This window comes from Daldinia caldariorum, assembly GCF_022478825.1.
Source record: "Daldinia caldariorum strain CBS 122874 unplaced genomic scaffold F4812scaffold_20, whole genome shotgun sequence".
Classification (NCBI taxonomy): domain Eukaryota; kingdom Fungi; phylum Ascomycota; class Sordariomycetes; order Xylariales; family Hypoxylaceae; genus Daldinia; species Daldinia caldariorum.
Genome location: NW_025953056.1, coordinates 187,834 through 215,432, shown reverse-complemented (window position 1 = coordinate 215,432; position 27,599 = coordinate 187,834). Strand labels below are relative to the sequence as shown.

General features: G+C 46.9%; 9 protein-coding genes and 1 non-coding gene across 10 annotated transcripts; 4 read left to right on the top strand and 6 right to left on the bottom strand.

Moving 5' to 3' along the window:
* Positions 1-3,089: 3,089 nt before the first annotated feature.
* On the bottom strand, positions 3,090-4,047 carry F4812DRAFT_443072 (uncharacterized protein). The gene has a single exon (XM_047935372.1). The coding sequence runs from the start codon at positions 3,528-3,530 to the stop codon at positions 3,132-3,134; it is 399 nt and encodes a 132-aa protein (XP_047786661.1). The 5' UTR covers positions 3,531-4,047; the 3' UTR covers positions 3,090-3,131.
* Positions 4,048-7,615: 3,568 nt separating this feature from the next.
* Positions 7,616-7,687, bottom strand: F4812DRAFT_t139. Its single transcript has one exon. It is a non-coding gene; the product is annotated as a tRNA-Trp (tRNA).
* A 1,556-nt stretch (positions 7,688-9,243) lies between these two features.
* Positions 9,244-10,627, top strand: F4812DRAFT_208179 (uncharacterized protein). The gene is made up of 3 exons (XM_047930310.1): positions 9,244-9,288; positions 9,345-9,535; positions 9,677-10,627. Exons 2-3 carry the CDS (start codon positions 9,471-9,473, stop codon positions 10,410-10,412), a joined length of 801 nt encoding a protein of 266 aa, XP_047786660.1. The 5' UTR covers positions 9,244-9,288; positions 9,345-9,470; the 3' UTR covers positions 10,413-10,627.
* Positions 10,628-12,546: 1,919 nt separating this feature from the next.
* Positions 12,547-14,668, bottom strand: F4812DRAFT_208165 (general substrate transporter). The gene is made up of 4 exons (XM_047930309.1): positions 14,297-14,668; positions 14,152-14,228; positions 13,836-14,071; positions 12,547-13,767 (listed from the first exon to the last, which is right to left on the bottom strand). Exons 1-4 carry the CDS (start codon positions 14,390-14,392, stop codon positions 12,581-12,583), a joined length of 1,596 nt encoding a protein of 531 aa, XP_047786659.1. The 5' UTR covers positions 14,393-14,668; the 3' UTR covers positions 12,547-12,580.
* Positions 14,669-16,353: 1,685 nt separating this feature from the next.
* On the top strand, positions 16,354-17,995 carry F4812DRAFT_452969 (uncharacterized protein; the record flags this gene model as incomplete). The annotated part of the gene is made up of 4 exons (XM_047936418.1): positions 16,354-16,620; positions 16,706-16,764; positions 16,841-17,541; positions 17,664-17,995. The coding sequence occupies 4 exons, from the start codon at positions 16,354-16,356 to the stop codon at positions 17,993-17,995; spliced, it is 1,359 nt and encodes a 452-aa protein (XP_047786658.1).
* Positions 17,883-20,068, bottom strand: F4812DRAFT_208154 (uncharacterized protein). Its single transcript, XM_047930308.1, has one exon. It carries the CDS (start codon positions 19,932-19,934, stop codon positions 18,243-18,245), a length of 1,692 nt encoding a protein of 563 aa, XP_047786657.1. The 5' UTR covers positions 19,935-20,068; the 3' UTR covers positions 17,883-18,242.
* A 395-nt stretch (positions 20,069-20,463) lies between these two features.
* On the bottom strand, positions 20,464-21,590 carry F4812DRAFT_443064 (uncharacterized protein). Its single transcript, XM_047935371.1, has 2 exons — positions 21,388-21,590; positions 20,464-21,155 (listed from the first exon to the last, which is right to left on the bottom strand). Exons 1-2 carry the CDS (start codon positions 21,388-21,390, stop codon positions 20,751-20,753), a joined length of 408 nt encoding a protein of 135 aa, XP_047786656.1. The 5' UTR covers positions 21,391-21,590; the 3' UTR covers positions 20,464-20,750.
* A 247-nt stretch (positions 21,591-21,837) lies between these two features.
* On the top strand, positions 21,838-22,513 carry F4812DRAFT_462755 (uncharacterized protein; the record flags this gene model as incomplete). Its single annotated transcript, XM_047938096.1, has 2 exons — positions 21,838-22,270; positions 22,338-22,513. The coding sequence occupies 2 exons, from the start codon at positions 21,838-21,840 to the stop codon at positions 22,511-22,513; spliced, it is 609 nt and encodes a 202-aa protein (XP_047786655.1).
* Positions 22,514-23,988: 1,475 nt separating this feature from the next.
* On the top strand, positions 23,989-25,281 carry F4812DRAFT_452967 (FAD-linked oxidoreductase; the record flags this gene model as incomplete). The annotated part of the gene is made up of 1 exon (XM_047936417.1): positions 23,989-25,281. One exon carries the CDS (start codon positions 23,989-23,991, stop codon positions 25,279-25,281), a length of 1,293 nt encoding a protein of 430 aa, XP_047786654.1.
* Positions 25,282-25,569: 288 nt separating this feature from the next.
* F4812DRAFT_443060 (CGI-121-domain-containing protein) lies at positions 25,570-27,122 on the bottom strand. The gene is made up of 3 exons (XM_047935370.1): positions 26,501-27,122; positions 26,210-26,332; positions 25,570-26,068 (listed from the first exon to the last, which is right to left on the bottom strand). The coding sequence occupies exons 1-3, from the start codon at positions 26,699-26,701 to the stop codon at positions 25,715-25,717; spliced, it is 678 nt and encodes a 225-aa protein (XP_047786653.1). The 5' UTR covers positions 26,702-27,122; the 3' UTR covers positions 25,570-25,714.
* Between the last annotated feature and the right edge of the window lie 477 nt (positions 27,123-27,599).

The window sequence follows — 27,599 nt, the reverse complement described above, 5'->3', positions numbered from 1 at the left end:
CCGCCGCCCGCCCGCCCCCCCCCCGCCCCCCCCCCCCCCCCCCCCCCCCCCCCCCCCCCGCCGGCCCGCCGCCCCCCCCCCCCCCGCCCTATAAGGCAGACAGGTACATAAGAAAAGTGCTATCACGTTCTGGTTAGAGGAGGACCATCATATTAAGTTCTGAGGCTCTAGATTCGCTATTTATACAATAAGAAACAAAATTGTTTTATTAAGATATTTGTTGCCGTTTTTTTTAGGAAAAAAGTTGCCGGTAGGAAAGTCCCAATATTCCTGAAGAATATATACCCTTGGTATGGTACGGGTTGACGAAGAAGATGTACTTCTCTTCGGTACCTAGAGAGGGATAACTTTTATATTGCCTTATCGCCGCGATTTTAATAGATGCCGCGTCTAGATGGTTCTGAGTCGCATTCGGTTAAGGTGTGTTTGACAAATCTACGGAAAACACTCCGGCGTCTTATGAGTAGTGCTCTATTAATAGTACGCAATGGACGTTAATTAAATTACCTACTATATTGCTAGATCGAGATGAGGTGATGCTGTCATGTGAGTTGGACACCTACCTCAGATGAAGCTATGAATGAACTCATACCACGAAACCATCGGATTTTCGAGAAGATTTAAGTTATAATACCATTCTATTGGAGTTAAGCAGTAACGGACACCACACTGTTGCGAAGTACGTAGACGGAGAGCTAGTATATAAAATATTTTATTTTAGTATTCTGCGCCTTAAACATTCTTAATCGTGAAGGTATCTCGCGCGATAAAGCCCAGTTGTGTTGTTCTGTTCCGTTCTGTTCTTCGGGGAATTTCTAACGAATTAATAATGCCTTTTCCCATCGAAGCAACAACAAACACCACAACAAAAATCGTTGAGTTAAAAGTTGAGAAGAAAAAAAAAAATAACAGCCATTTTTGTGTTCCTCCGAGAAAATTAAAAACTAAGAAAAAAAAAAAGAGCAATGCCCGTTCCCTTTAGTGATATCATATAACGCCGGTTAAAATGCCAACTGGTCTCCGAGGTTCTGATATTTTTCCCCTCTCTCGATAAAACCCCTTGATCATGTCTTCGTTAAAAACAAAAATAAAAGCCTTCGGAGGTGATCCCAGAAAAAAGGCAGCAATCAAAGACCTCGAAGCAGAGGCCGGTGTGTAAGGGAGAGAGGCGCTTCCCAAGGGCCTCCCTCTCTCTAAGTTTTGCTTTAGGAGAAAAACAAGTGGAGGGGGAAAAGGGTACTAATAATAGCAATAGGTAATAGTAAGTGTAGTAGTAGTAATAAGGGACGCCGGAGTCCAGTATTAGGAGGGGGCAATCCGGTGTCTAGCTGGTGTAGATCGGTATCGATACGTCAAAAAAAAAAAAAAAAAAAAGCCTCGGATTGACGTCTAGGGGTATTGTGGTGAGCGGTGTCTGTATGCGGCCCGTGTGCCGTTCGGCTTTGGAACGGGCAGACGAGCGAAGACGCCAAAAGCGCAACGGAGGAGAAAAATGGCATGGTCTCATGAGCAGTCTCGTCGGAGACTAAGCGAGTGTGGTATGGTTTCGCAAGGCCGTGGGAAACCCCGAGTTGGAAAAAAGTCGTTCCCAATTTTTGTTTTCCCCTTTTTTCCTTTTTCCCTTTTACTCCAACAACACACGTGCTCTCTCGCCCTCTCTCTCTCTTTCTCCCCATCACCTCCTTGCTCGACGCGGAGACGACTTCATCCGCGCTCTAATGAGTATGTGTCGTCGTCGCGTGTCCCGCTACCGTATGTCGATGCATCTGAGGTAGTTGAGGCCTGTTTTGAGGATGGCAGTACCAACAGCTACCTGTCGTGTATTCGGTTCCACAGTTGCCGCACGTGTGCATCTGCATGTTGTCGGTATATATGATGTGTTTTCTGGATATTTCCTCTAGGTAGGATGGATGGATGGATGTATGCTGTGATAGCCGGCAGATTTACGTGCACCTATAGCTGCCAAGTCAGCTAAGAATTCTTCTCTCTTTCACCTTGGGCGGTGGGATGGAGGCGTGGGCCTGTTAGAAAAAATAAAATAAAAAAAACTTACGAGCAATATATTGGGATGATGGGTTAGGGTGTTTTCTTGAAACGTCGTTCCTGTTGTTTTATCTAGGGATGGGAACACAAACACGTCAAGGGGATGGGTTGGATATTAAAAAGTTGAAGCTGTAGCCGTGGGCTGGAGTCGAAGAGAAGATTGTGTGCGTTTTGATGCGTCCGATGGAAGAATAAATTCAAATGCTCTTCCCCCCTCCGTTTCTGGGGAAGCTAGACTAGAAATTGTATTTGCTGGGGGGTCTGTTTTTGCTCAGCAAGGTTCAAGGTTTTCAAGGTCCCTTGATGGATGGATCGTCTGTGTGGATCGTGTGGATTAACAACTTTAATATCCATCCTCATTTGGCTCTAATGCACGATCCATCAATAACCTCACGATGGCTAGCGGGACCCAGACCCACCAACACCACCTGCCTACTAGGCTTGAGTACTACGACGATACTACACTATGTAAGGGTCTTTACCAATAGCGCGACGGGTAGCACCTGACAGGTCAGGTAGAGAAGAAGGGAGACCAGGAAAAGGTTGTCAGAATGTGCATTGTACATACATTAGACTAACTACATTCACGTACATTTCACTACATTAACTAGACTCTGCGCAGGCAGATAGGCGGACGACAAGGCAGATAGGCAGGCAATCAGAAGGAAAAAGAAAGTATTAGGCATTGGAAGACAGGGAATGGATGGAATGTGCTGCCGTCTAGTTACTACCAAGTCACATTTACATATAATACATAATAGAGAAATATACCGGGAATATACACGACATATTGTATTGTATTGTACAGGCTTTAGGGTCGGATTTTATTTAGGAAGCTTGTCCCGTCCAATATGCCCATGCCTATGCCCACGCCCATGCCATGCCATGCCGAAAGGAACAACGGTCATTCAAAAAAGAAACCTACCAAAGACAGAAGCTGACCACATTTACCACGTGGTGGTGCTCGCCTAGAATGCCCGTCTTATTCGACATCGTCGGCTCCTACCGAGCGAGTCTGACCACTTTTTTATTTTTATTTATTCGATTATTATTATTATTATTATTTTCGCACCTGCGAGGGTGCGATGTTAACGACGCAGCCAAGACCGCGCGGGATACCTTTTCGGCCGATATCGTATCACAAATCCCCCATATGCGGGAGATGGAATTTTATGGAATAGGTGAGAAATGGAAGGATTTGTGGTAGCGAAAAGACTGCCATATCGGGAAACGAATATAATAATAATATAAAAAAAGTCGATCACCGAAAGACGGGCTGGCAAGGTGCGGAAATAATTGGTTAAAACTGGGCTGTGTAAGGTGGTGCTTGTGATAGTGGTGGTGACGATGATGATGATGATGGTGGGTGGTGGTGGTGCCGCAGAGTTGTATGTGTGTCTGTGGTGTGTCTGGTGTGTGTGAGCGTCGTGTATCTTGCTGGCGAACTGGCAAATCGCGGACGTGCTCGCTTGCGATACGCTTACCATAGGGTCGTTCAATAGGCCTTGTAAACGGATCCGTAATTAAGCTTGTAATAAAAGCTTTTCTGGGGATAAACGGACCGGATGCTGTGTTGCGTCTCCTGATCGTGTCCACCTCGCCCGTGAGAGAAACCCTCCAAGACGATCTCTCGGAGAAGCCAAGTGATGGACCGCCATGGGTCGCTCATGGATCCGAGTGATGGACGGAGGGACAATGCACACGTTAATCAAAGAAATTGGGACGAATTCCTAATCGAGCCACGTTCCCCATTTATACCTATTATACTTATAGGATACTCATCACCATTTATAGGCTTGGCACATCGTGAGCTCCGTTTTTCTAACTGACAAGAATTCTGTCGGTGTGTAGTTTGCAAATACGAAGGAAAAATAATAATAATAATAATAATAATATCTGCTTAATACCTTTTAATATCTGCCAATACCTAGGTAGGTATCCTGCAACAAAGTCTCCATCTACATGTCAGTACCCGCCGATATCTTAACCCAGCAATCTACCACCTCGCATGGTCTTGCATGGTGAGGCTCTCGTATTTGAACGACAATCGCGTCAATCTTTGTCAATCATGTCAATCGTGGGAAAACGTAATGGCTAAAGAGTCACAAAAGCTTTATTAATGTCCTCCCTATTCCCCTGCTGATCTTGCTCGTCTCGGCCCCCAACCAAGGCGTGTTTCCCCCCCATCGCGATCACTTAAACATGTCTAGGCGGCACGTCCTCGCCCAATTACAGCGCTGCCGCCGTCCAACGTGCATCTGATTCATAACCGTCTAAAACCCGAGTTTTCCTCTCATAATATTGTCCGATCCGATTTATAAAAGATAAAATAGTAATAAAAAAACAAAGCTTACAGTGCTGCAGTGCATCAAGGGCCGGGTTGCGTGTTTTTTTCTCCCCCCGTATCACCGATTCGAATTTCTGGATGAGAAATGAGAAATGAGAAAATGGACCATGAACGATGCTTCGTGGCGTAATAAAACTCCGCCGGCGTGAAAATCCGCATTGGGAGAACGCGTCCGTTGCGGGGGGCCTTTTCTTTTTTAACGACAATAACTTCCCGAGCGAGTGGCGCCGAATCAAGCTTACAGGGTTATTTACCTTTACTTTAGCTTCAAGCCCGCCAGGCAGCGGATATGAGATCCCGTAGCGGCGGACTAAACTAGACATAGGTAATTTCTAGACGAGCTTTTTTCTTTTAGTCTAATTCAACGGCTTTAATGCCGTAGTAGCTTACCCTAGTACCGTAGTAAACAGCCCGGAGAGCGTTTTCTAATAAAGCGTGGCGTTGTTCCGCCCAGTGCCAAGATGGAGCGCCAGGTTGTTGATCAAGGTCCCTGGACCCGGCAGTTTGGTTGAAGCCATAGGGAAATCCTCCAAAGAGCCGTTGACGAGGATAAAGAAAAGACAAAACAAAAAAAGAAAAGAAACCCACCGGCTTGACTCCCGAGAGAACAGTGCTCACTCCGTCTCTCTGCGCCTCCCGGGTTCCTACGGATGATGATGCGAGTGATAGACATAGACCAAGAGCTAATCTCGTGTGATGCACGCTCCACCGTGCCGACGATCTCGAGAACGCGTACGTATTTTAAGATTATGGGAGGAAATCCACTTCGTACGTAGTAAGAGGTAGGTTAGGTAGACGGACGCTACCTTAGCTATTCATAGTCTCACGAGTAACAGCTTAAGATACCGAAAGTATGATCTACGGACGACGGGACCATATCCAGGTACGTTGGAGAATCCGACATCCCGAACTTGGCTTCTAAAAAAGAGAAGTACCCATAGTTTAGTCGAATAAGCGCACAGCTAGGTACTGAATAATACGCGCTTGCCAATGAAATTCTTGCCCGCCCGTAAAAAAAAGAAAAATTGAAAGTTGAGTACCACTTTTTTGTTTCTTTTGTTATCAAGAAACAAATTCCTACACGTCACGATTCCCATACGGCCACTTCAACGTAAGAGTACGATCGGCACAGGCTTGAATATAGCGGCACTGTTGTCGAATGATGATGTAATGTAGCAGTTTTTCAATTAGGATATTTGTGATCAGAATTGTTTGTCGCCATCGGTAATTCCCTATATCTGAGATATCGACTTTTCATCAATCCGTACGGGAGGGAGGGTATAATAGTCGATTGAAGAAACTTAGAAAGAGATAACAATATAGGATTAGGGAGGGTTACACTCCGAGTTCACACCTTACATATTACATGTCAATACCTATCAGCGATGGGAAAAGGGCTTTTTTTTATTTTTATTTTTTTATTTTTTTTATTAATGTTGCCGCGACGCAACCTTCACGCCAGGAAGCTGAAGATCTAGCCGAGTTCGGGAAGTTTTCCTGATTGGTAAGGTTGCTTAGGTACCTTACCTATCTGTACTTCGACTTATCTGCCTACCAGGCTGCCAGGTACATAGTGCCGGCGGGTACATTCTCGGCTTTCACTGCGTGAGCATTCTTGGTGATTATAGTTGATCACGACATAAGCATGCAGCGTCGTAGGAAGCTTTGCCATAATAGTATCGTCACCTTTTTTTTCAAAGCTTAGTCAATTATAAAATGACACGTCGAAATGACTACGATTATTTGCGTGAAAAGGCGCTTACTGAATAAATGGCGACGGAGCAAAGATAATAATGACATTTGCGATTTGAGTGGTAGTAAGATATCCCGATCTAGAATGTCAAGGATGGTTATGAGGCAGTTACTATTATAGGAAAGATATGTACAACTACTGTACTATTCTGCTGCTGAAATACCTAGGAGGGGTTTACTAGGGTCGAAAGACTACTACTGCGTATGGTGTAGCAAATGGCAGAAGGTAAGGACCATTGCAACCTACCATTTCCTAAAGGATTCAAATCCTTAACAAATTTTTGTTTTTCCTTCTATCAGAAGAGGGACCCAAAATTCGCAGCAACTAATGCAAATGTGATATAAGACGAAAAAGTGACGATCGTACCCACATAGGCAGGTAACTTAAGGTAACTTACAGATGTTTAGCGTATAACAGATAGTCAGGGAGAAAGTTGCTGGGTAGTATGTATTATTCTATAAGTCCGCAGGACTCTTTATCAAAGAGCTAAATGGCGGAGTTTATAGGATCCTCACATAGTGAAAAGTTTTCTCTCTCTCTCTTTCTCTTTAGGAAATGTGATAACCCCGGTTATTCGCAAAGGTTAATTACAACCGAAATTATAAATCCTACAACTCAACTAAAGAACCAAAGAAACGTCAACTAAGTTTAGAAGGACTAACTAGTATGAAAACGAATAAGCGTCACAGGCACGGTTTAATCGGCCGATAAGCTCAATTACTTGGGTAAGTGCTCTATTATTATCTCTATTATTATCATTAATTAGTAGATACATGAAATCACAGTTACCTGGTTAACATCGAAGCTATTCGTACGAAGTACCAAGGTTACACATAATGATACATTTTCATATAAATATTTTTCAGACGGAAGCAAAAATCCAACGAGGCTCTAACCACCACTTAGACCAGGGCACATATCACTTTAGCCAGTTTAGCTAATGTCAGAACTTAAAAAACTGCAGCAGCTCTTACGACGGCTTAGTTCGAAAGGTGGAGTTAAGGTGACTACTAGTTGGTCCTAGTTCTAGTTAAAACAAAAACAAAAAAAAGCCGGCTGCTCCACATCGAATAAGCCAAAGACACGTAGGACCATGAACGTTGACGAAACAACAAATAGTTACCAACTAGGCTTAACTACCTCTAAACAACCTAACCCAGGTGCTAAGCTAGTCAGTTTTAAGCCTGCTGTTCGGTGAAGAATTAGGATGTCAACTTAAGCGTCCAAGTTCGACCCTGGACTAGTCGCGTGCGTAGTTAGGAGTTGCGTTGTTAGCGCCGGAGGGCAGTCAGGGCAGACACACACAGACGACATTTAGGGCTACCATGTACTCCACTTAAGCAAGGCAGACAGACGCACTGCTAAATTGAGGGTATACACAGGCCCAGCTTCGTTTAGAGCTCTAGACTCCAAAAAACCGATCCACGATGGTGTGAAATATTTAGCTCCCCCTGGATCCGGCAAAAATAAACTGACCCCGACCCGATTTGAACGGATAACCTTTCGATCTGGAGTCGAACGCGCTACCGTTGCGCCACGAGGCCGTATTCGAAGTTCGAATTTGTTTTATTCCATTGGCTGGATTGGTGGAGTGGTTGCGATGTAACGATTATATAGTAAATGGTGTTTGTGTGGAGTGTGGATTAAGAAACTCCACAAGCAAAATTGTATTCACTTGATGATTTTAAATTTAAGTAACCTTTCCGAAAAGATTTGATTGTATTATTTCTCAGCGGAAGTGAGTATAATCGGTGTTCTTCCAGTTCTCATTAAAAGCCTATGTTGACTCGTAACTTCGTGATAGGTATGAACACTCCAACTTGGCGAGTTTAACTTACATGTAATTATTGGCGAGACTTTCGAAATCAGGTCGAATCTACTGGGAGCCCTACCAGAGATAGAAATTCGTCGTGAGAGGATGGCTTGCCGTATATGGAATTAGGGGTGAAGTGTAGACAAGCATCGCTCAGTGAGCAATCATAAAGTATTAGACTATCACGAAGTCAATCTAGAAGACATCGAAACAACTTCTGCTGTGTTCAAGGTAAAGCACTTCATTGCGGTTGAGCTTAACTGAGATAACTTAAAATATATGGTTTAGAGCGAGATATGTCTAACTGGGAATTGTCTTGTATCGTCTTGTCTCAAAGAGGGGACGGGGTATGGTTTACTTTTAAGGGAAACCCCTGAGAGGCGGTCAAATATACGTCAATAGTAATATTCATATGACTGTAGTTAGTAGGTATCACTTATATAATTATTATTGGTTCGGAAAGTTCAAAAAGCTTCGTCACCTTCCATAGGAACTTCGATTTGGTAAAGAGATAACCAATAAATGTCCTACCCGCATCTGGATGAATAAATAATAGGGGGTGCTGGGAAATTATAAGTTTTGGGTTCGTTTATTTATTAATACCCATTTTCCTTGAGTCAAACCCCCATTTACACGAATAATGCGAAATGACTTCCAACTCAAGCCCACACAAACATGTGAACTTCTAACGGAGTGGCCTTATTAGTAGTTATTCACTACCTGGTATCTTGGTGATATATTATCCGCCGTTTTCACCGTGAAGGTCCCGACCGTTCCAACTACGATCCGATGCGATATCCGAAAAAGAAGACCCCATAGGGCAACGTTTCTGTGTCTCCGGGCTATCTAAGTCCGGGAACCAATTTGCCGCGTCGCGCGGACCTTGAGAGCCCGCCTGCCAGCCCATCTAGTGAAACTACGAGCGACGATCGGTCTGCTTTATATATTGGCACGATGGGGATTACGCTGATCTTGCTCGGCTTGATCCAAGTCGGCATATAGCAGACCTGGCGTTCCTGAGTCTGCTTTCAGCCGGCTTGGCGTTCGCTTATAGCTGAAGTAGAGAATAGGAGCCTGGGGAGTTTCTTTGGGGGAGGTCAGCCTGCCAGAAACCATATTATGAACCGGGTAAGTGTACTTGAGATAAGCCGCTTGAGCCGTTCGGCAGTGGGTGATCGACTATGTCTAGTATATGCAGTTTAGCCATCAAGATCACCAGTGTAACCCAGGCAATATATTCGGGAAGCGCACATCATCATCAACACGTTCCCCGGTCCTTGGCGCTCTGCAACCTTGCCTGCAGCTTTGTCGATAGCTAGGTACGTTTCGGTGGTACGGTTGCCAAAAGTATAAAATGCCATTGACACCATTGATGACACCATTTTCAGCCCATACGACGCCATCGACAACTTTGTTGACGAACTGGGTTTCTAGAACATCGCGACATTCATAGTTGAATCGCAGAATTTGTGGCGTCGTCGCAAACCCCCTAATTGGTGTTTGAAGTCGCCATAATGGGTCAGGGTCCATCGCTTCCAGGTCCGCCTGATACGAAATTTCGCGTCATTGGTGCTGGAATGTAAGTCCAAGCGAGCCGCACAATTTCATTGTTTTTTAATTCCAGGAATTCGCTTCGTCGAGATTAAATGGGCCGAATTGTTTTGGCGCAGTGTACATATACCGTCGTAGCCCTTGAGAGGCGGGCGTTAACTTAGTATAGGTCGCGTACCGGTACGAAGACTTTCAACGAAGCTCTCGCTATCCTCCTCGATGGCCCTGTCCACGATTCCGGGATCCAGTCCCTCGGGGGACCGGTAAACCAGATGAAAGCTTGGCTCGACATCATGGAGCTAGCTCCGAAGGCGCAGACGTTCTCCGAGCAGAAGAAGCTTGATTGGCTCATATCGGAGGTGCTAGACGGCTACGTTGCAACCATGGACTGCCCCGCCGCGACGCTCACCCCCGAGATCATGCGCGTCTACCCGGATGCCATTGTAATCGTGACGACTAGAGATGAAAAGTCGTGGTGGAAAAGCATGAGCTATCTGAACAGTCTGATGGGGACGTGGTATCTCCCCGTCGTGGTCTTATGGCTACACAAGACTCAAGTCTACGGAGTCTGGCGCGAGCGCTTCCATTATATTATGAAATGGCGCTACCAGCAGGATAAAATCGAGGAGAACACGCTTCGCCGGCATGAGGAACACCTAAGGCAGGTCGTACCTCCGGAGAAGCTGTTCTTCTACGAGGTCAGTCAGGGGTGGGAGCCGTTATGCAAGATTCTGAACGTACCTATACCCGACCGTCCGTTCCCGCATAATAATAGCAAGGGAGACGCGGCACAGATATTTCGGGATCACATACTCGCGGGGTGTATTTCGTGGTTCTTTATGCTTATGATTTTCAGCATGGCCATTTGGCTTGTTAGAGGCTGGCTTCTCCAACGATACCCTTGACTTATATAGATTGAAGACAGGTTGGGAAGTGCGTAATCCGCTGACGCTTAATGCTCGAGTATTATCAAGGTAGTTGTATATAACCACAAGAAGACGGGCTCTTGGCCATAAGGCAGCGGGTCTTGAGGATAAGCTTTATAGGAGTTGAATAGATTAAACCTGATATATACCTACCTAGGTACACTTCAAGGCAGATGCTGTCTCGCTACTCAAATCCAATTCCTATCTTACGGAGTGCTATTTCAAGTTAAGATAGAGGTAGTCATATCGTGATATTGTACAAAGTGTGCAGATAGTTCTGTAGACGCCTAATATACTAGCCCGCTCGAGGTTTATCTCGGAATTGATATATCAGTTCGTGTCGGTTGTGAGTTACAAGTTAATATATTATGCTTAGTTTGCATAACTTCTCCTAGAAAAACGGTTTATTAAACGAACATAACCTAGATATTCGAGCTCTACATAAAGTATTCTCTCTAATGATAAAAGGAGAATGTAGCTAGGCTTAAGCGGACTTGGGAAGTTCCTACAGGCGTCATATCCAATGACACATTTACGGAAGCAATGACCACCAGCGGTTGAAGGCATGATCGAAGTTGTCCAAACCCCCTCACAGACGTATGGATGTGCGTTGGGCCCGGATTTGCTTTCTCCGCTTCCCACCAGTACGCTCGGAAATATCTCAGGGGTGAAAATAAGAACAAGATTCAAGACGGGCACCTTTGATCAAGACGTCATTTCCACTGCAATTATGTCATTAAATTAAATCGACACGTGGAACAGACGTCAATAGACCCCGAAGTAAGTAAAACTGAAACCCCGGTACAGAGAGATGCGGCAAAGACCAAGGGAATCAATAGATGTACTATTATTAGAATAAACAAATAAATACATTTTCGACCGAGAATTCACTTCCGTGGATATAACTTATTTAAAAGCCCGTAGTAAAGCTTAAATAGGCATCATAGGACCGTTATTACTTTCATGCAGAACCCAACCATGCGAACGCTAGCAGGTGCCCTGACCAAGTTGAACCCAGCACAACATTCACTTGGTACTGCAATTGCCACGCTGGATCCCAATCATGTACCAGGTAATCTCATAGAGCCATCGCCCATCGGTAATGTTAGAATACGACGATGATCCGGTTGTTACTTTTAAACACAGAGACACCAAAACGCTACTCTGGCTCATCCATACTGGTATCAGCAGGCTGATATTGCGTATGGCTTGCAGATCATGGCTACTGAATACGAGCCTGCTAGAAGTATTAATAGTATCAATATTTTCACCCAGAACCTCTTAAGAGGACGGAGGGATCTCAAGAGAATAATTAATAAGTGGCTTAGTTGATGGGAAGACTTTTGTCCTGCAGAACCTCGGTTCCACGACGTCCAGGGAGGACATCATGTCATGCTTTGAGGATCATGTTTCCAGCTTCTCTAACAAGATATGGACAGTTCTAGCTGCCAGAGGGCCATATAATTATATAGGAAAATGTATATCTTAAAGGCCTGCAGCTTATGTTGTCTTATCGGCTGTTGTTGGTATTTCCGTCGCCTTAGTTTTTGTAGTAAGGGTCACCCGTATAACCATATGTCTCACAAGACTTCAAAGCCCGTCAAGAACACCAAGGCAGCGATGATACATGATCCAGACCTTCTAACTGATGAGACTGTTCTAACCGAGCCCAATTTATGTAAGCTTTGTCGCTGTTTCGATAGACCTAATAATGATGAGTGCTTTTTGCAAGTAGGGAACGTACTGAGAGCGGGTAGTTTGGGTTCATCGAGAACTCGGGATTAGAACCTATTAAGGTGTGTATCCGTATAATTAACTTAACAATAAGTACCTGATAGACATACGCTTGCGAGGGTTAAGCTATATAATATAGTTCCTGGGCAGGTTTAGATGCACTTGTAAGTCCTCTTCAGGGGCAGCGGCAATGACATCAAACGGGAGATGTTGATACATAGGACATGTCAAAACGGAGTTGTGAGATATAAACTGCCGAGCCAAAAGTGTATTTCCTATTAGCACAATTGCTATTACAGTCTATCTGACAGAAGTCAAAATATTGCCGTCAGTCATAAATTGCTAGCCAAATATAATGACAACAGTTTAGCTAATATCAGAGGGCATCTCTATTCTCATTTTTACTGTTCAGTCTAAACGCTTTTGTCATCTGACCGGTGCGAATGCTGCTCGACCTCAACCTTGGATACACCCCCCTTCACGCCCTCAGTCACGTCCAACCTGTCTTCATCGGTAACTCCAAACAGCTCGCCCATATGCTCGAGCGAAACACCCTTTGTCTCGGGAATGAAGAACCAGACGAAGAAAAACATGCATACGCAGAAGCTGCCGAAGATGAGGTAGGTTCCGTACCCGTGCGCTCCGACGGTAGCCAACATGTTGGGTACGGCACGAGCGACTACAAAGTTAAATAGCCATTGCGTAGCTGCTCCCAACGCGACGTTCATGGGCCGCAAGCGAGCCGCTGGGATCTCGGAAACCAGGATCCAACACGCGGGTCCCCATCCGAACTGGAAGAAGGCGGCGAAAACGAAGATACAGACAAGCGCGAAGTAGCCGGCGCCAGGCACGGGCTCCCCGTCGACGGGAGGCGAAATCCGTATGTATAGACCGATATAGAACATGCAGAAAGCCTGGCCGACAGAGGATACTAGCAGCGAGCGGCGGCGTCCAAGCGAGTCGGCCATGAACAGCAAGAACAGACCGCACGCCACGACCTTAACGATGCCATAGACACCCGTGCTAAGCAATGAGTTGGATGTGCCTGTGATGCCGAGATTTTTGAAAATCTGAGGCGCATATGTGTTGATAGCGTTGGTGCCCGTCATCTGCTGGCAAATCATGAGGGTGATGCTGAGGATGGCTCGCTTGCGGTTCGTGGGGATAGTCCACATCTCCCTCTGTAACGACCAGAAACTAGCGTCACCGATCAGGCGCCGCTCGTACTCAAGCTGGTCGGCGATCTCCTGGAACTCGTCTTGCAGGTATGGGTGGTTAGACGGGAGGTTTCGGATTCGCTTGAGCACCGCTTTCGCCTCCTCCCAACGGTCCTTGCGGGCGAGATAACGCGGCGATTCGTTGCAGATGGCCATGAGCGAAAATAGTAGTAGAGCGGGTAGGCCTTGAATCGAAAGCGGAACGATATATTGCGCGGGGCCTCTCAGGTGTATGCTGACTGCGTAATTGCCCCAAAACGCTATCATACTACCAGTAACGATAAACATTTGATACAATCCTGTAAGTAGGCCACGGATGGCACGAGGCGCGTTTTCGGTAACATAGATCGGGTTAACGACACTAGAGCAACCGACACCAAGACCTATTCAATAGTTTAGAAATTAAGATACGAAAGGGGTGTGCGTCTCGGGAAGCCGGAATAAACCATACCAGAGATGAATCGACCAATGTACATAGGCTCGAGATGACCAGAAGCAGCAGCTTGCATGGCCACGCCGGCGAGAGTGAGGAGAGCACCACCCATCAAGCACGGCCTACGACCAAACATATCCGTTAGGGGATAAGCTGCGAGAGCCCCTACGAAACATCCAGCTTGCAATACCGATACGATATTTCCTTGAAGATTAGCGGTTGCAACGTCGTCTTTGCTTCCTAGACCATATGTGCTATTGTAGAGAATAATGTTAGAGGCTGTTGCTAGATTCAGGGCGAAGCTGGGGAGGATCGAATGGGAGACATAACATACGCGATAAACGAGTCAAGGTTAATAACACCACCAATCACACCGCTATCCCAACCAAAAGACATGGCACCGAAGCAAGCCTATTGTGAGGATATTTCATTAGTCACCTCAAGAAACAAAATATGTTATGCAAATAACAATTACTTACAGAACACGCCAAAAGATAGACTCTCCACCCGTAAATTTCCTTCGGGTCATCTTTCATGGCGTCATTTTTGACGATATACTTTAATAAAGACGACATGATTGTCGATGACGGCGGGACGAGTCCCAGACGACTATTTCCTTTATCGTCGTCTCCTGTTTTTCTACCGGCGCTCTCTTTCTAGTCGTAAGAAGGCAGTCTCGCTGCTGTCGTCCGAGATTCTCCAGCGATACGCGAGAAGAATGGCTGACAACGAAGGCCAAGCAAGACACGAGCGGCGAGACCTTACTTTTAAACAATGCATTGCTTGTGGGTGAGGGTGAGCTGCCGATAGAGCTTTCTCACTCTCGCCTCGCTGCAGTACCACGTTATCAGGGGGCCAGGGTCAGGATAGCACGCAGCTTGGCGGAATAGGAGATCTGGGGGCCTGGAAGTCCCAAGTCGCCTTTGGTTGAATCAACGTTATGGGTGGAAAATGGACGAAGGGTAAGCTCCGTATTCTTCCACCAAACAGATTGGCCAGAAAGACTGGACGAAAGGCGCTGGGGCTCGCTGGACCTCGCTGGACCGAGGGGACCCTAGCAAGTCCGCGGATAGCCCGACTTTTGCGTACTATGTAGGCCTTGTGGTTCTTTTACCCCATGGGCCGCTATGGACACTAAGACCAAAGGATTCCGGGGACTGGGGTTAGCCAAGCTTGGGGAAATATCAGATCCTTCTTAGCCAGTTAGAATACTGCGTCCTTGAGCTTTTAGATATTTGGCTCCATACTTTTTTTTTGTCCCCTTGGACGTACAAAATTCCGTACAACTTTCATGGACTACATTCTCGCTAAAGACATTAGCAGTTATCATGCTACGTATCTCATAATGCTTAGCGGTCCAGACGCAGGACACCTGCTAGAGATAGTAATATGCTGATAGGGTTAGCAGTCGAGGTTGTAGGGGAAGTGGAGATGTTACCTCTGGGGGTTGGGACTCAGGGCCGAATGTTGAAGTAGTGTGGCAAGCTTTCCTGGTTCTTTAGCGCAGATCCGACCAACCAGCCTGGCCGGTTCAACTTGATGGTCAACCTCCACTACGGAGATGGACTTCATTTTAGGCTCAATGCGGGGGAGACGAGCCGGGGTCAACCCAATGCAGGTAAGCTTAGGGACGATTACTTCATATGAAGACGAAGATGGAGAGTGAATGTATAGACGATGAATATACTATTACGAAAATACGAGTATAAAATGAACTTTATAGTAGCCAGTCATTGATGAGATTGATGGGATATATTCGCTTCTATCAACACGAAGAGTGACAATTTTGAGTGCAAGGCTACTTCTTGGGTAGTAGCTATACTTGACCTCACCCTCTCATGATCTTGACATCTAGAATTGAACGCAAGGTTGGGTTGTATACATATGTATGTTCAGGGGGAGAATAATGCAAAATAGATGGAGTATCACAAGATAGTGAAGCCATAAACGAAAACGAGAAGTAGCAGCATATAGCATTTGAGAAATAGCATGCTATAAAGCATACTGTAACCGTAATGGCTCAATGAGATTCCCCTATCTCATATGAACTCATCGCCTATACGCGCGCGGGGTATGTCTTATTCGTCTAACAGAACGTTCCAACTATTGCGGATCACATCTCTACTCGAGGCTCTTTTGTCCGTTCTACCGATCTCCAACTCGGGCGATTGCTACACCGGGACTTGGTCGTCTAAACAAGGCATACAAAACGTCATCATACAAGCTTTGGTTGTAAAATCGTCTAAATACCTCGGAGTTAGGTTATAGGCATTACACATTGTATCTACGAGCGTATAAGCTGCGCGCAATCTATCGTGACGCTATCCTGAGCTGCTTATTTCGTTCTCGAAGTCAGCATCGTTACATCAAACGGCAGATCTCTGTGACTGCATCTAGTCTCTTACAGTCTTCTACCGGCGCGTCGTATTCCCAAGGCTTATCTCTCTATCCTATCTATACCTTTACGTCAACAATTATCTATTTCATTAAAATACTATTACTGATGATAATAAAGAAAAGGAGAGAAAGAAGGAAAATGCTAACTGAGCCATCCGCGTCGGTGCTTGGCTTAGACCCGACGCACCGGAACTGCGTGCTTAACGGGAACGCGTTCCAGCAGGATGCCATCCAATCGTTTAACGGGTGGCAGTACGCGAGCTTCTACAGCTACCTGTCAGCAGAGGCCGCTCATGAGCCGCTGTATATCCATCTATCGCGTAGGAAGCTTCCGGACGGGGAATGGGAGACGCTCGTTTTCGAGGACTACCCTCAGACGACGGATGATGGACACAATACTGTACAGGTAATATAAAGAAACACCTACCTAGGCACCTACCTGGTCGTTAGAAATGAAAAAAAGAAAAGAACCACGCTGAGTAAGAAGTAAGATCGGTATATGTCCCGGCGACGGCACTATCCATCTCTCGTACGACCATCACTGCGATAGGTATGCTGTAAACAACATAATGTTTTAGATTAGGTTGCTGTTAGGCCCTATGCTCACGATAGAATCTCTACAACAGAATAAGATACCGCCACTCCCAACCCGGCGTCGCCCACTCCCCCGAATCCTTCCCGTGGTCCGCCTCGCTATTCACACCGCACCTGTCGCGGCTCCCCGGCCTCGGCGCAGAACACGACGACCTGCTCAGCTACGTGACGTACCCGCGCTTCGTGCCGCTCGACCACACCCTGCTCTTCTCGTTCCGCACGGGGAAAGCCGGTCTCGGCGACGACCACCTAGCCGCGTACGAGCCGCGGCGAGGCGGGGCCTACGGGTACACGGTGCTCGGCACGAACCTCCAGGGGGTCGAGAACAACGCGTACATCCACGGGCTGGACGCGCGCGGCAGCCGGCTGCACACGACGTGGGTGTACCGGGAGTTCGTGTGGTACGCGGGGTGGGACGACCTGCAGGACACCAAGCACAAGCAGCAGCGGGGGCCCAACTCGGCGGAGAACAACCGCGACATCTGCTACGCGTACTCGGACGACGGAGGCGTGTCGTGGCGGAACGGGGCCGGGCAGCTCGTGGCCGACCTGGCGAAGGGCGAGAGCGTGCGGCCCGACGCGCCGGGGATAGTGGCGTTCGAGATCCCCAAGGGTTCGGGGCTCTCGAATCAGGAGGCGCAGGCTGTGGATCACGAGGGCGGCGTGCACGTGTTGAATCGGGATGCGGTGGGCGGAGCGCAGAGGTGGAAGCATTATTATCGCTCGCCGAAAGGTAAGCCTACCTACCTAACTTATCATTCATTTCTTCTTCCCTCTCCCGTTTCCTCTTTCCCCTTCACGCATTTCCCCCTATTTTTTGAGTTTTCTAAGAATCGCTAATACCCAGCAAAACAGGCATATGGACGCAACGCGCCCTGCCGCACGTCCAAGGCGTAAAAGGCGGCAAACGGGGCCGACTAGCCGTGAGCAAAGACGACGACCTGTACCTCGTCCTGCCGGACAACACGGCGCCGGTTCTAACCATCCTCAAGGCGACGAAAGCGTCCGGTTACGCCGAGTACGAGCTCGTATGGCGGGAGACCGGGTTCCCGCCGACCGAGCCTCTTGTAGATACCACGAGGCTGGATCACGACAACGTGCTGTCGGTGTTCACGCGGTCGAGCAACGCCGCGGACATAGAGTCGAACCCACACGTTAACGTCGTGGTTCTTGATTTCAAGCTGTGATTCGGTGTAGGATGGATCGTTACGGTAATAAAAATATATTGGAATCGTATTCGTTTGATTCTTTTGATGCTCCAGTCGCGTATAGGAAAAGAACCCGCACATATCATATGATCGCTTTGATACCAATACCGATATTCTATTAGTTGTCTAGGTATTCTATGATTCAAATTTTTATATTAGTACAAGGTACTCATGACTCGTTATATTTCCATGCCGCAGCCTCGCTACTTGTTATACAGACAGGAACTTATTCCTTCGTAGCCTCGCCGTTCGCAACGTGAATAGGTTTTTTAACGCCATTTCCGTTTGTAGTAACGGGAGGTACAGTCGTTTTGGCTGTTGGCCACTTGTCGACGTCGAAACCAGCTGCTATAGCTGCTTGCAAGACGCCGTAGACCACAATGGCGACAAGGACGATGAGATCAAATATGTGAACGAACCACCAAAAGTACTGGCGGCCCAAAGTACAGTAAGCGAACTCGTACTCCCACTGCCAGGTGTCCTCGTCAAACCAAACGCTGAGCAAGCCAGCATAACCGCCGTACATAGCCATCATACTTCGGACGGTGATTTCTCTCAGACCTGGTATTCCAGGTTTGCCGGGGAGCTGATCCGCTTTAGCAGTAGGCCATCGAGTAACGCGCCATTGACGCTCATCACCTTCCGTCTGGTTGATATAGTGATACGTATCACAGCCTTCGTGGTCGTGTCCATTTAACACGACGCCCTTACGACCTAAACCATGTCCCGGAGCGTTTGAATCGCCATTTAATCCAAAGATACCTTCCAAAAATCCACGGGACGCATCGGCCGAAAGATGGTTCTGTTCTTTGACACCACCACCCGTATGGAAATCAAAAAATGGACCGTCAACGCAGACCCCTTCAGGTTTGTACAAGGGTATATGAGTTAGCACGAGCGTGAAGTGACCTTGGTATTCGACCGCGGTGGCTGTGTTGATAACATCGTTTACAAAGGCATACGTCTTATCCTGGAGACTCTGGTCTGCAGCCGGTGTATCAAGGTTCATATTGTTAACGTTGAGAATGCGGAGCTCTGGAGCTAGGCGGTTGGAGTCAGGGTTCGTTTTTTCGTTGTAGATAGTAGCATTAACTACCGGGTTGGTAATAGGTAGCTCGAATCGTAGCTCGTAGGCGGCTTTGCCAAATGCGCGTTCAAATCGTTCCAGTCGCTCCACTGTCAGATCGCCCGCATACCCGATATCATGGTTACCAGCTACGTTGATTATTCTGCGGCGCCAGGCCGCGGCGTTATCATCCTCAACGCCAAGTAACCCAGCTGGTTCGTATTCCTCGGCGGGATAGGTAGCAACTTCGTCAGGAACACGCTCGCCTCCTTTGAATGAACGGTTCCAGAACCTCCAACTCCTCCGGTTAAATTCTTTCTCCTTGATCCATTGACTTCCTAGCAAGTCTCCTAGAACAGAGACGTGAGTAGGTTTAGTCCACCATCGTAGCGTTCGGTAGATGTGGGCAAGGTAGAAATCGTTTCCGAACAAGTCTATTCGCTTGCGAACGGACTCGAGCGTATCGGGGATGTCGTCGAAGAAGATATCAACAATATCGTGAACCACCTGTCGCAAGCGTTTGCGTAGGGATGGATGATCGGTCTTGTAGGTAAGATGACGAATAGCCCACGTCAAGTGAGGAAAGGACTCTCGATCATAGTTCCTAATGGAGGTATCGCCTTCTAACTGAGGGTCACCGAGCGCGAGGAGCCGAAACGGTGCGGCCTTGCTCGAAGTCGGATGAACATGCTGTCGCAAAGTATGTTGGAACGCTACGCTACGATCGTCTGTTCGTGGAAGTGGAAACGCACAGCCAAGAAAGATTGGATAAAGATACAAATAGAAAGTACAAGCTACGGCGAGAGGAATGAGGGCTCGCAAAGCATTGCGAAGAAGAGTCGCAGGGGACATGTAGAAAACGGCATATGGCCGAAGCCTATTAATTAACAAATCGTACCTAAGAAATGGTACTCGAAAAGGAAGAAGATAAACATTACGCGCACGCGATGCCTGAAAATGCTTTGAAGAAAGGTGTGAAAAAAGATTAAAATAGAATTGATTATTGTACCTAAAAAAAGGGAAAAGGGGGGCTCTCTTACATGCCTAAGCCCCTGGTCTAAGCCCTGGTGGTACCATTCGTCCCACTCTAGTCCACCTAATAGAAGGGTAAATCGGACATTATAGCGATTTAGGATTCTTAAACCGCTGCCCCAGTTATGTGCCGATATGTACCTATATTATACCGCAGAGAAAACGAGTACAGTACAGCTTCATGTTGACGTTTACTATTTCTTATTCAAAAGAAAGATTTAGTTCTGAAATCAGAATCAGATGATAATTTTCAACAATGTACTTTGGTTATATGTGAATTATTAAAAGTTATTTATTTCTCAATAAATCGTATCATCAACGATAATAGCAATAATATCACGCATTTTTAGACCATCTAATTTGACTCCTATTATGTGCCGTTGACTATTAGTTTCTTATTGTCAACTCGTATAAGCTCAGAGATTCTACAGTACAGTTCTCGTGGCTTACTCTCGGTTTACGGCAACATTGCTTCTATGCTTTTCTAGCTACTGGGTAGTTAGGGGATTAGGAACTGCCCATTCCAAGCTCCTCAAAATAGGAAAACTGCTCTTTTTTCCTAAAGCTACATTTCATTGCCATTAGCCGTCATACCCTAAGTCGTATCTCATAAATCTCATCCCTTTGCTGCTCTCTTCACTGGCCCTCCATATCCTCATCAAAGCTAGGGAAGTCGACCGTAAACTCCGGCTCATAGCTCTCATCTGCACCCTCTGGGCAGAATGCGAACGCTATAACGCTGTTATCCTTGATACCTTTGCTAGCCGGCGTATCTGTCTCGCCGACCTCAAGAGGAATCCAGCCACGGCTGAGGTCAGTAGGTATCTTCGGCAGGGCGAACTTGATTTGCGAATGATCGGAAGGTAGCTTGGTCTTGTCTGGTGAGGCGACAGAAGTGCTCAATCCTGACTCGTAGCGTGCGTTCAGAGCTTCTAAAAGATCCTTTGCTATACTGTTGAAAGTTTTTGAGGGATCGACAAATAAGAAGACTGTATGTATGCCGTGCTTGAAGCGGAGAGATAAATCGATATCATTGACTTCCTATAATAGAGTAAGTAAGTGAGCCACTCGTAAGCGCGTCTGTAAAAAAAAAGAAAAAGAAAAAAGAAAAAAGAAGTTTGAAACATCACAAACAGGTTCTCATATGCGCGCTCACTAAACCGTAATATTTCAGTGGTTATAAGGCATCTCTATAAGCCTTAAGGTGTCTACGTAATCAGAGGATACGTAACCTTAGAAAAACAACAAGTAGGTATTTAATAAACTAACCTACCATATTTGATCAAGAGTAAAGTTATTTCTACTTTCTTGCTGATACTTGCTGATACTGCAACGGCTGCGGCTCTTAAATTCGTGACGGGGATGAAGATTAGGTACCTGAGATGTGATGTACAATACGAAGTACCCACCTTGTACTGTACCTCCAGGTAAAATCGCGTCTGCACGTGTCCGCGTAAAGTGTACGGTTTAAATGGCTTGTAGTCAAATACTTAAATAAAGTGGATCTGAGTTTTCTCAGCATTTGAATTTTCTCAGGGCAGCTACGAGATGACCGACCATACGATAGCAGTCTTAGGTAATTGCTGAGGCTTTCCCACTTGCCTAAACTCACCAAACATTATTATTTTTTCTTTTTCCTGAATCTAGGTACCTAAATCACATTAACGCCGTACTGTCCCTTTCATATTGCAACTCAAAATTTCTGTTCGTAGCCCAGTTCAATATGGCTGAATCTGAAAATGAAGCTAGGCGTCAATGGTCGCCCACTCGAGAAGAATATACTCAGCTATGGAAAGATTCTCGATTATCTATCCCGCCATTGATTCGCATACCAGCTGCGGCGCTGACTGCATTCAGCGTGGGAATGACTTTGGGTCTCGCACAAGGTAGCAAGATGGCCGGCTTACGTTTTAGAGCCGAACATGCTCACAGGCTCCCTACGTCTACAACCGGATGGTACCTGTATCACAAGAGCAAGAACTACCATCTAGCATATGGAGGACTGAAGGAAGGCTTTAAAGTCGGCGTCAAACTCAGCATTTTGAGTACCTGTCTGTTCTGCGCCGAGAACGTGTTCGACGTATACCGGGGCAGCAAGGATCTTTTCAGCACCGTGATGGCCAGTCTGGCTGTAGCCGGTGGTTTCAGTTTCTGGAGTACGTTATTCCATATTTAATCTGGTCGCTTTGGTTTATGCAGGCCTAATTATTCATCTTGATATAGATCGATTTTCAGCTGCAGAGACGGCGAGGACGGCTAAAAAAGGTCTTATATTTGGACTCGCGTACGGTGCCGCTCAAGACGTACTGTCTCTCGCCAAAGGACGACCCGTAGGTTATATCGAGTTTATTCGGAGACATATCGGAAAGGTCAACCAACTTAAGGAGAAGGCGATATGAAAGTAAAGCTATTAAACATCACGGATTTGTAAACATCCACTTAAATCCGCGTTGTGCCGAGAGCATCGCCAAGGGACTGTACTATGTACTTAAGCTAAGGCTTTGGTATGGCCTCGGCCTTAGCAGTGGATGAGCTGTGGATGTCTACCTAGGTAGATTGCGGCTCCCTAAGGCTTACATGGGGTCTTGTTTGCGCTAGGCAGCTTATCCACTCGTTCGGATAGAGATTGCGGTCTCTACGTTACGGTAAAAAGAAAAAGGAAAACAGAAAAAAAAAAAAAAAAGGATACAAAAAGTCATCACGGCTTCTAATAAGGTGCTGACGAGTATTGAATCTAGGTGAATATGGGAAGATAATCACGGTCCAGTTAACCCAACAAAGGCACGTGGCTTCGTCGAGATGAAGTTACGTTATAGTTTACCTGACAAGCCATCATTATGAATCAGCGGGTTCGGCCAACGTCGCATGTCATCTCCATCCGCAAAAAGCGTCAACTTAGTCGATTTGGTTTAGGGGATACCCCACGTTAAGCGCGGAGGTCTCGAACCATGCAGAATCTTTTGCGTAGGTTGTCCGGGTTATTCTTGCTATATTCGACCACCTTCAACAACCGGTCCGCACTAGCCTAAATCTACCTACCTCTGGCTCGTCCTTTGATGCCGCTACCCCGCGGCGCAACCTCTGATTGGACAATGGATGCATATAATGCGTCTTCGCATCACGGCTACAGACGGCATTTCTTGAGACTCGATGGGTCCACGTGATCATCAACGATAAGAACGCTCGGTGGATTGACATCGAGTCGTGATTGGAATATCGGAGCTTCGAGGTTAGACTAATCGTCATCTTCGAGGTGTTTCCTTAATGCCGTACGATGCAGCCCCAGCCGGGGGTTTCATTCAGCAACGCGACTGAGATCATTGCGATGCCGGAGATAAAGAATCAACCTAGAATAACACAACAGTAACCTAGAAATTTAAGATACCTCATCCGTGCCTGTTTAAAGTAACAGCTTCCCGCTCTATACTGATACTTTTCCATTGTTTCTATTTGTTTGTTATACCTACCTCCTTGCCTACTTCTAGCCCAAGCGCTTCTTTTCCTATCGTTCCTACCTACACCTCTTTCCTATAACCCGCCCTACCGTCCTTTATCTCTCATAAACTGCTTACTTTTCTCTTACCCTCTAGGGTCTTTAAAGTACCTCCCCGAAACGCGAACAATGGTACGAGCTTCCGTGTTAAGCAGGTCGTCCCTTCTACCGATATATGCAAATACGATAAGGAACTCACAATGCGGCCTTTATGGCATAAGTCGCAATGGCTTGCATCAAAGACTTAGAGTAGTCTCGACGACGAGGCGGAAGATACACTCTTCTTCAACAAGGCCTTCACTCCCCGCAGAACAATCCGCTTTAGCTGCTACGGCATCCGTAAACCATCTTCCCTCTGAAGTACCAGGTCCTTCGCTTACGATGGCAAAGTCCCCGCCACTGTCGGTTCTTCCTCTATCCACGGTGCTGCGTAACCTAGCCACTACTAGCATATCATCTTCTCCAATTCTATTACCTCCTTCCTTAGCAATCATGAACGTCCTCGCACACTCCAACCAGGCCCTCTTCAACCCGGATAAAAACCCCTTACTTCGATGGTTCTTGAAGAAGACATTCTACGCGCAATTCTGCGCAGGTGAGAATGCGGCCGAGGTCCGCCACACCATCGACGGCCTCAAGAAGATCGGCTTTACGGGCGTCATTCTAGGGTATGCCCGAGAGATCGTCCTCACCGATAAGCAAACTCAGAAGCTCGCGTCGTGCGAAGAAGGACCAGTAGCTGAAGAATGCGTGCGTAACGAGATCGGCCCCTGGGCGGCGGGAACCTTGGAGACAGTGAAACTTGCGCAGCCTGGGGACTTTGTTGCACTCAAGTTTACCGGCGCCGGACGACAGGCTCTATATGCTCTAAAGAACCGCCTACCCCCACCGAAACACCTTCGCAAGGCTATCGACGATATTTGCGCCTTGGCTGCGGAAAGGGATGTACCTCTACTCTTCGACGCCGAGCAGATGGCAATCCAGCCCGGCATTGACGACTGGACCCTGGAGTACCAACGCAAGTTTAACAAGATCCCGGGCCACGCTCTCATCTACGGCACATATCAGGCTTATCTAAAATCGACAGCAAAGACACTTGCCGAACACCTCGCAGTGGCCGCCAAGGAGGACTTTACGTTAGGTATTAAGCTCGTGCGCGGCGCATATCTCGGCTCGGACCCGCGACACATCATCCACGATACCAAAGCCGACACCGACGCGGCGTACGACGGAATCACAGCGAGCCTAATTTGCCGACAATGGGGTTCCGTGCTGAAGTCGCCGGAGGAAGGTCTCAAATTCCCGCGTATCAGCATCTTATTAGGGTCTCACAACCTCGAGTCCGTGCGCCAGGCCCGGGCGATTCGAGACAGCGAGAAAGCAGACCGCACTACCGAATTGGCAATCGCACAACTGCAGGGCATGGCGGACGAGGTCAGTTGCGAATTGGTATACGCATCGCGGCAGCTCGACGGCTACGTCCGAGATAAGGGTGATGTGCCGAAGGCCTACAAATACATCGTTTGGGGCACCACTGGCGAATGCATGAAGTACCTACTCAGAAGAGCGCACGAGAACAAGGACGCCGTAGCAAGGACGAAGAGCGGGCGCGATGCCATGTGGAATGAGGTTAAGAGGCGATTTAAGGCTTCGCTAGGACTAGCGACGGCATGAAGGATGTAAATTTAAGGTCAGGGAGGGAGGATATATAAGTATGGCCGGGTGTGGGTGTAGCATAAGGTGAGAGTACCGACGAGTACTCGATAGGAAGGCGAAAGCGTGCATATACCCTGCTAAGTCTAGGTGTGCGGGCGCAATGACTTATGAATTAATGGAATTCTAATGCATGTGGGTATTTACTAGGTACCTAATTTTACTATCATGGTTTACTATCATGGGAGAATCAAGATGATATCCTAAATTTGGCAAAGGGAGAAATAAGCAAACAAACTTACGACGGTTATTAAAGTCGAAGAAACTTGTCCATACCTAGCATTTAGTTATTTTCAATGGGTTACATTATACATTTTTTATTAAAACGACTTCCTCTTCGTCTAATCTTTCCCTCCCTTCTATTGTCTCTTAGAGATTAGAAATTCATGCACGACTATAAACTCCTCAGGGCCATGCTCCCCAGCACCATCATCTCGGACTCGGCGCGGCGCAGCGCCGAGTCTTCGACGCCGTCGAGCCAGCCCACGCCGTTCAGCTTGTAGTACTTGCGCACCTTGCTCCAGTCTGTGAGGCCGGACTGCGTTATGGCCTCGTCGGTGAAGGGGGTGGGTGTTCCCCGGACGTGGGCGAGGAGGTGCTGCTGGACTGCCACTGCTGTTTCTGCTGCTGCTTGGGGGGTGGGGGTGGAAGTGGAAGTGGAAGTGGGAGTGGGTGTTAGTACTTTGACGATGATGAGGTGTTTGCTGCTGCTTGGGGTGATGCCGAATCGGCGATAAGCTTCGGAGATCTGTATAATGCGTAAGTATGGTTAAGTTAGGTATGTTCGGGTTAGAATCAGTGATGAGTGGTAGGTATGTAGAAGAAATAAGTAAGTAGATTGGTGGAAAGAGTGTATGTGTGTGAGAAAGAGAGAGATGAGACTACGCACGTTGTTATTTGGACTAAGAGAGCACACGATTTCGGAGTGGATGTTGGGCGTCTTCATGCTGCCGCTCATGTGTATGGTTATCGCCTTGTATACGGCTGCTAGAACCTGGAGGCGCGATATTACCTATGAGTGGGTAGAAAGACCGAAATGTTAGTATATATTTTCTTATTCTTTTCTTATTTTTAATTTTTTTTTTTAAAAAAAAAATCAAATCCTACTTCTAATCTGGACTAAAATTCTTTTTATATCCCGAATGCTTTTTGATATTTACACGCTAAGAGGACGACGTACAGAACTGGCATTGATGAAGGCATACTCATACTCGGCATTTCGGCTAAGTAGTTGCTGTTGTAAGAACTCGGCATTGGTGACGTCTTTGAACAGACCAACGAGGACCGTATATGACGATGGCACATGTTCGAGTTGGATAGTTTCTATAAGGCTTGACGACGACGACGACGTCGCTGGTTGACTATCGCTTGGGGACGCCATGGCGATTGGGTGAAATTGTTGACAGCTCTAAATATTCCAGCAACTGAATGGCTAGAGATCTTTGGTCCGGTGAATTTATTATCAAGTATTGAATGTATATTTGGTATAAAATCTGAATAAGTCGCCGAGATGTTTGGTGATAAGTATTGCAGCAGCAGTATGCGCTTTCAAGGTGTTTGGAGTGATGATAAACTGATAGTGGGGCTTTACGTAGCGCGGAGGGGTATTGGAGGGGCACGACGCAGCAATTGACAGCAGCTGTATTCTGGCAGGTTTGGTACCGATAATAGGGTACGATACATGGGTACCTGGTAACTTTTAAGGTGACCCGGTGAACCCCCTATTTTTTAGAAATACACTAACGTAGGTAGGTACCTCTATGTCACATCTCTCACTTTAGCAAGATTAATAAGGATTAACCACTCCTGCTTAAGATACGACGTGGCTGAGTTCTACGTAGTACGTGGTCACTTACAAGTATACCTAGAGTCGGTAAAGAAACCATGTCGGATATTTGATCATGTGTGATTAAAAGCCTTACCCAACTATGTGGTTCACCTCGTTTCATCGTTATCGTTCATGTTTCAAGGCGTCGGCCCCCAATGCTCATGATCGCATACCTTTTTTATACATTAGGTACCTAGGTGGTATAGAAAAGCCAAGCGGGTAAGATACCTTAGGTATGCTGATGCAGAGCTTACCAATAACCAGATAGATATATTCCGTATATTCTTACTAATTCGTCACCGACAACTCGATAACATAGCCAAAATTGTGACGACGTTAGTTCCTTTGTGCATAAATCCCTTAATATTGGGGGGGGGGGGGGGGGGGGGGGGGGGGGGGGGGGGGGGGGGGGGGGGGGGGGGGGGGGGGGGGGGGGGGGGGGGGGGGTGGG

Excerpts from the sequence above, each read along its gene's own strand:
- F4812DRAFT_443072 (XM_047935372.1), bottom strand. The coding sequence starts at position 3,530 with ATGGTAAGCGTATCGCAAGCGAGCACGTCCGCGATTTGCCAGTTCGCC.
- F4812DRAFT_208179 (XM_047930310.1), top strand. The coding sequence starts at position 9,471 with ATGGGTCAGGGTCCATCGCTTCCAGGTCCGCCTGATACGAAATTTCGC. Across the intron at positions 9,536-9,676 it reads CGCGTCATTGGTGCTGGAAT|GTCGCGTACCGGTACGAAGA; the intron begins GTAAGTCCAAGC and ends AACTTAGTATAG.
- F4812DRAFT_208165 (XM_047930309.1), bottom strand. The coding sequence starts at position 14,392 with ATGTCGTCTTTATTAAAGTATATCGTCAAAAATGACGCCATGAAAGAT. Across the intron at positions 14,229-14,296 it reads TCTATCTTTTGGCGTGTTCT|GCTTGCTTCGGTGCCATGTC; the intron begins GTAAGTAATTGT and ends TCCTCACAATAG. Across the intron at positions 14,072-14,151 it reads AACCTTGACTCGTTTATCGC|CACATATGGTCTAGGAAGCA; the intron begins GTATGTTATGTC and ends TCTCTACAATAG.
- F4812DRAFT_208154 (XM_047930308.1), bottom strand. The coding sequence starts at position 19,934 with ATGTCCCCTGCGACTCTTCTTCGCAATGCTTTGCGAGCCCTCATTCCT.
- F4812DRAFT_443060 (XM_047935370.1), bottom strand. The coding sequence starts at position 26,701 with ATGGCGTCCCCAAGCGATAGTCAACCAGCGACGTCGTCGTCGTCGTCA. Across the intron at positions 26,333-26,500 it reads CCTTCATCAATGCCAGTTCT|GTAATATCGCGCCTCCAGGT; the intron begins GTACGTCGTCCT and ends ACCCACTCATAG. Across the intron at positions 26,069-26,209 it reads CTCTTAGTCCAAATAACAAC|ATCTCCGAAGCTTATCGCCG; the intron begins GTGCGTAGTCTC and ends CGCATTATACAG.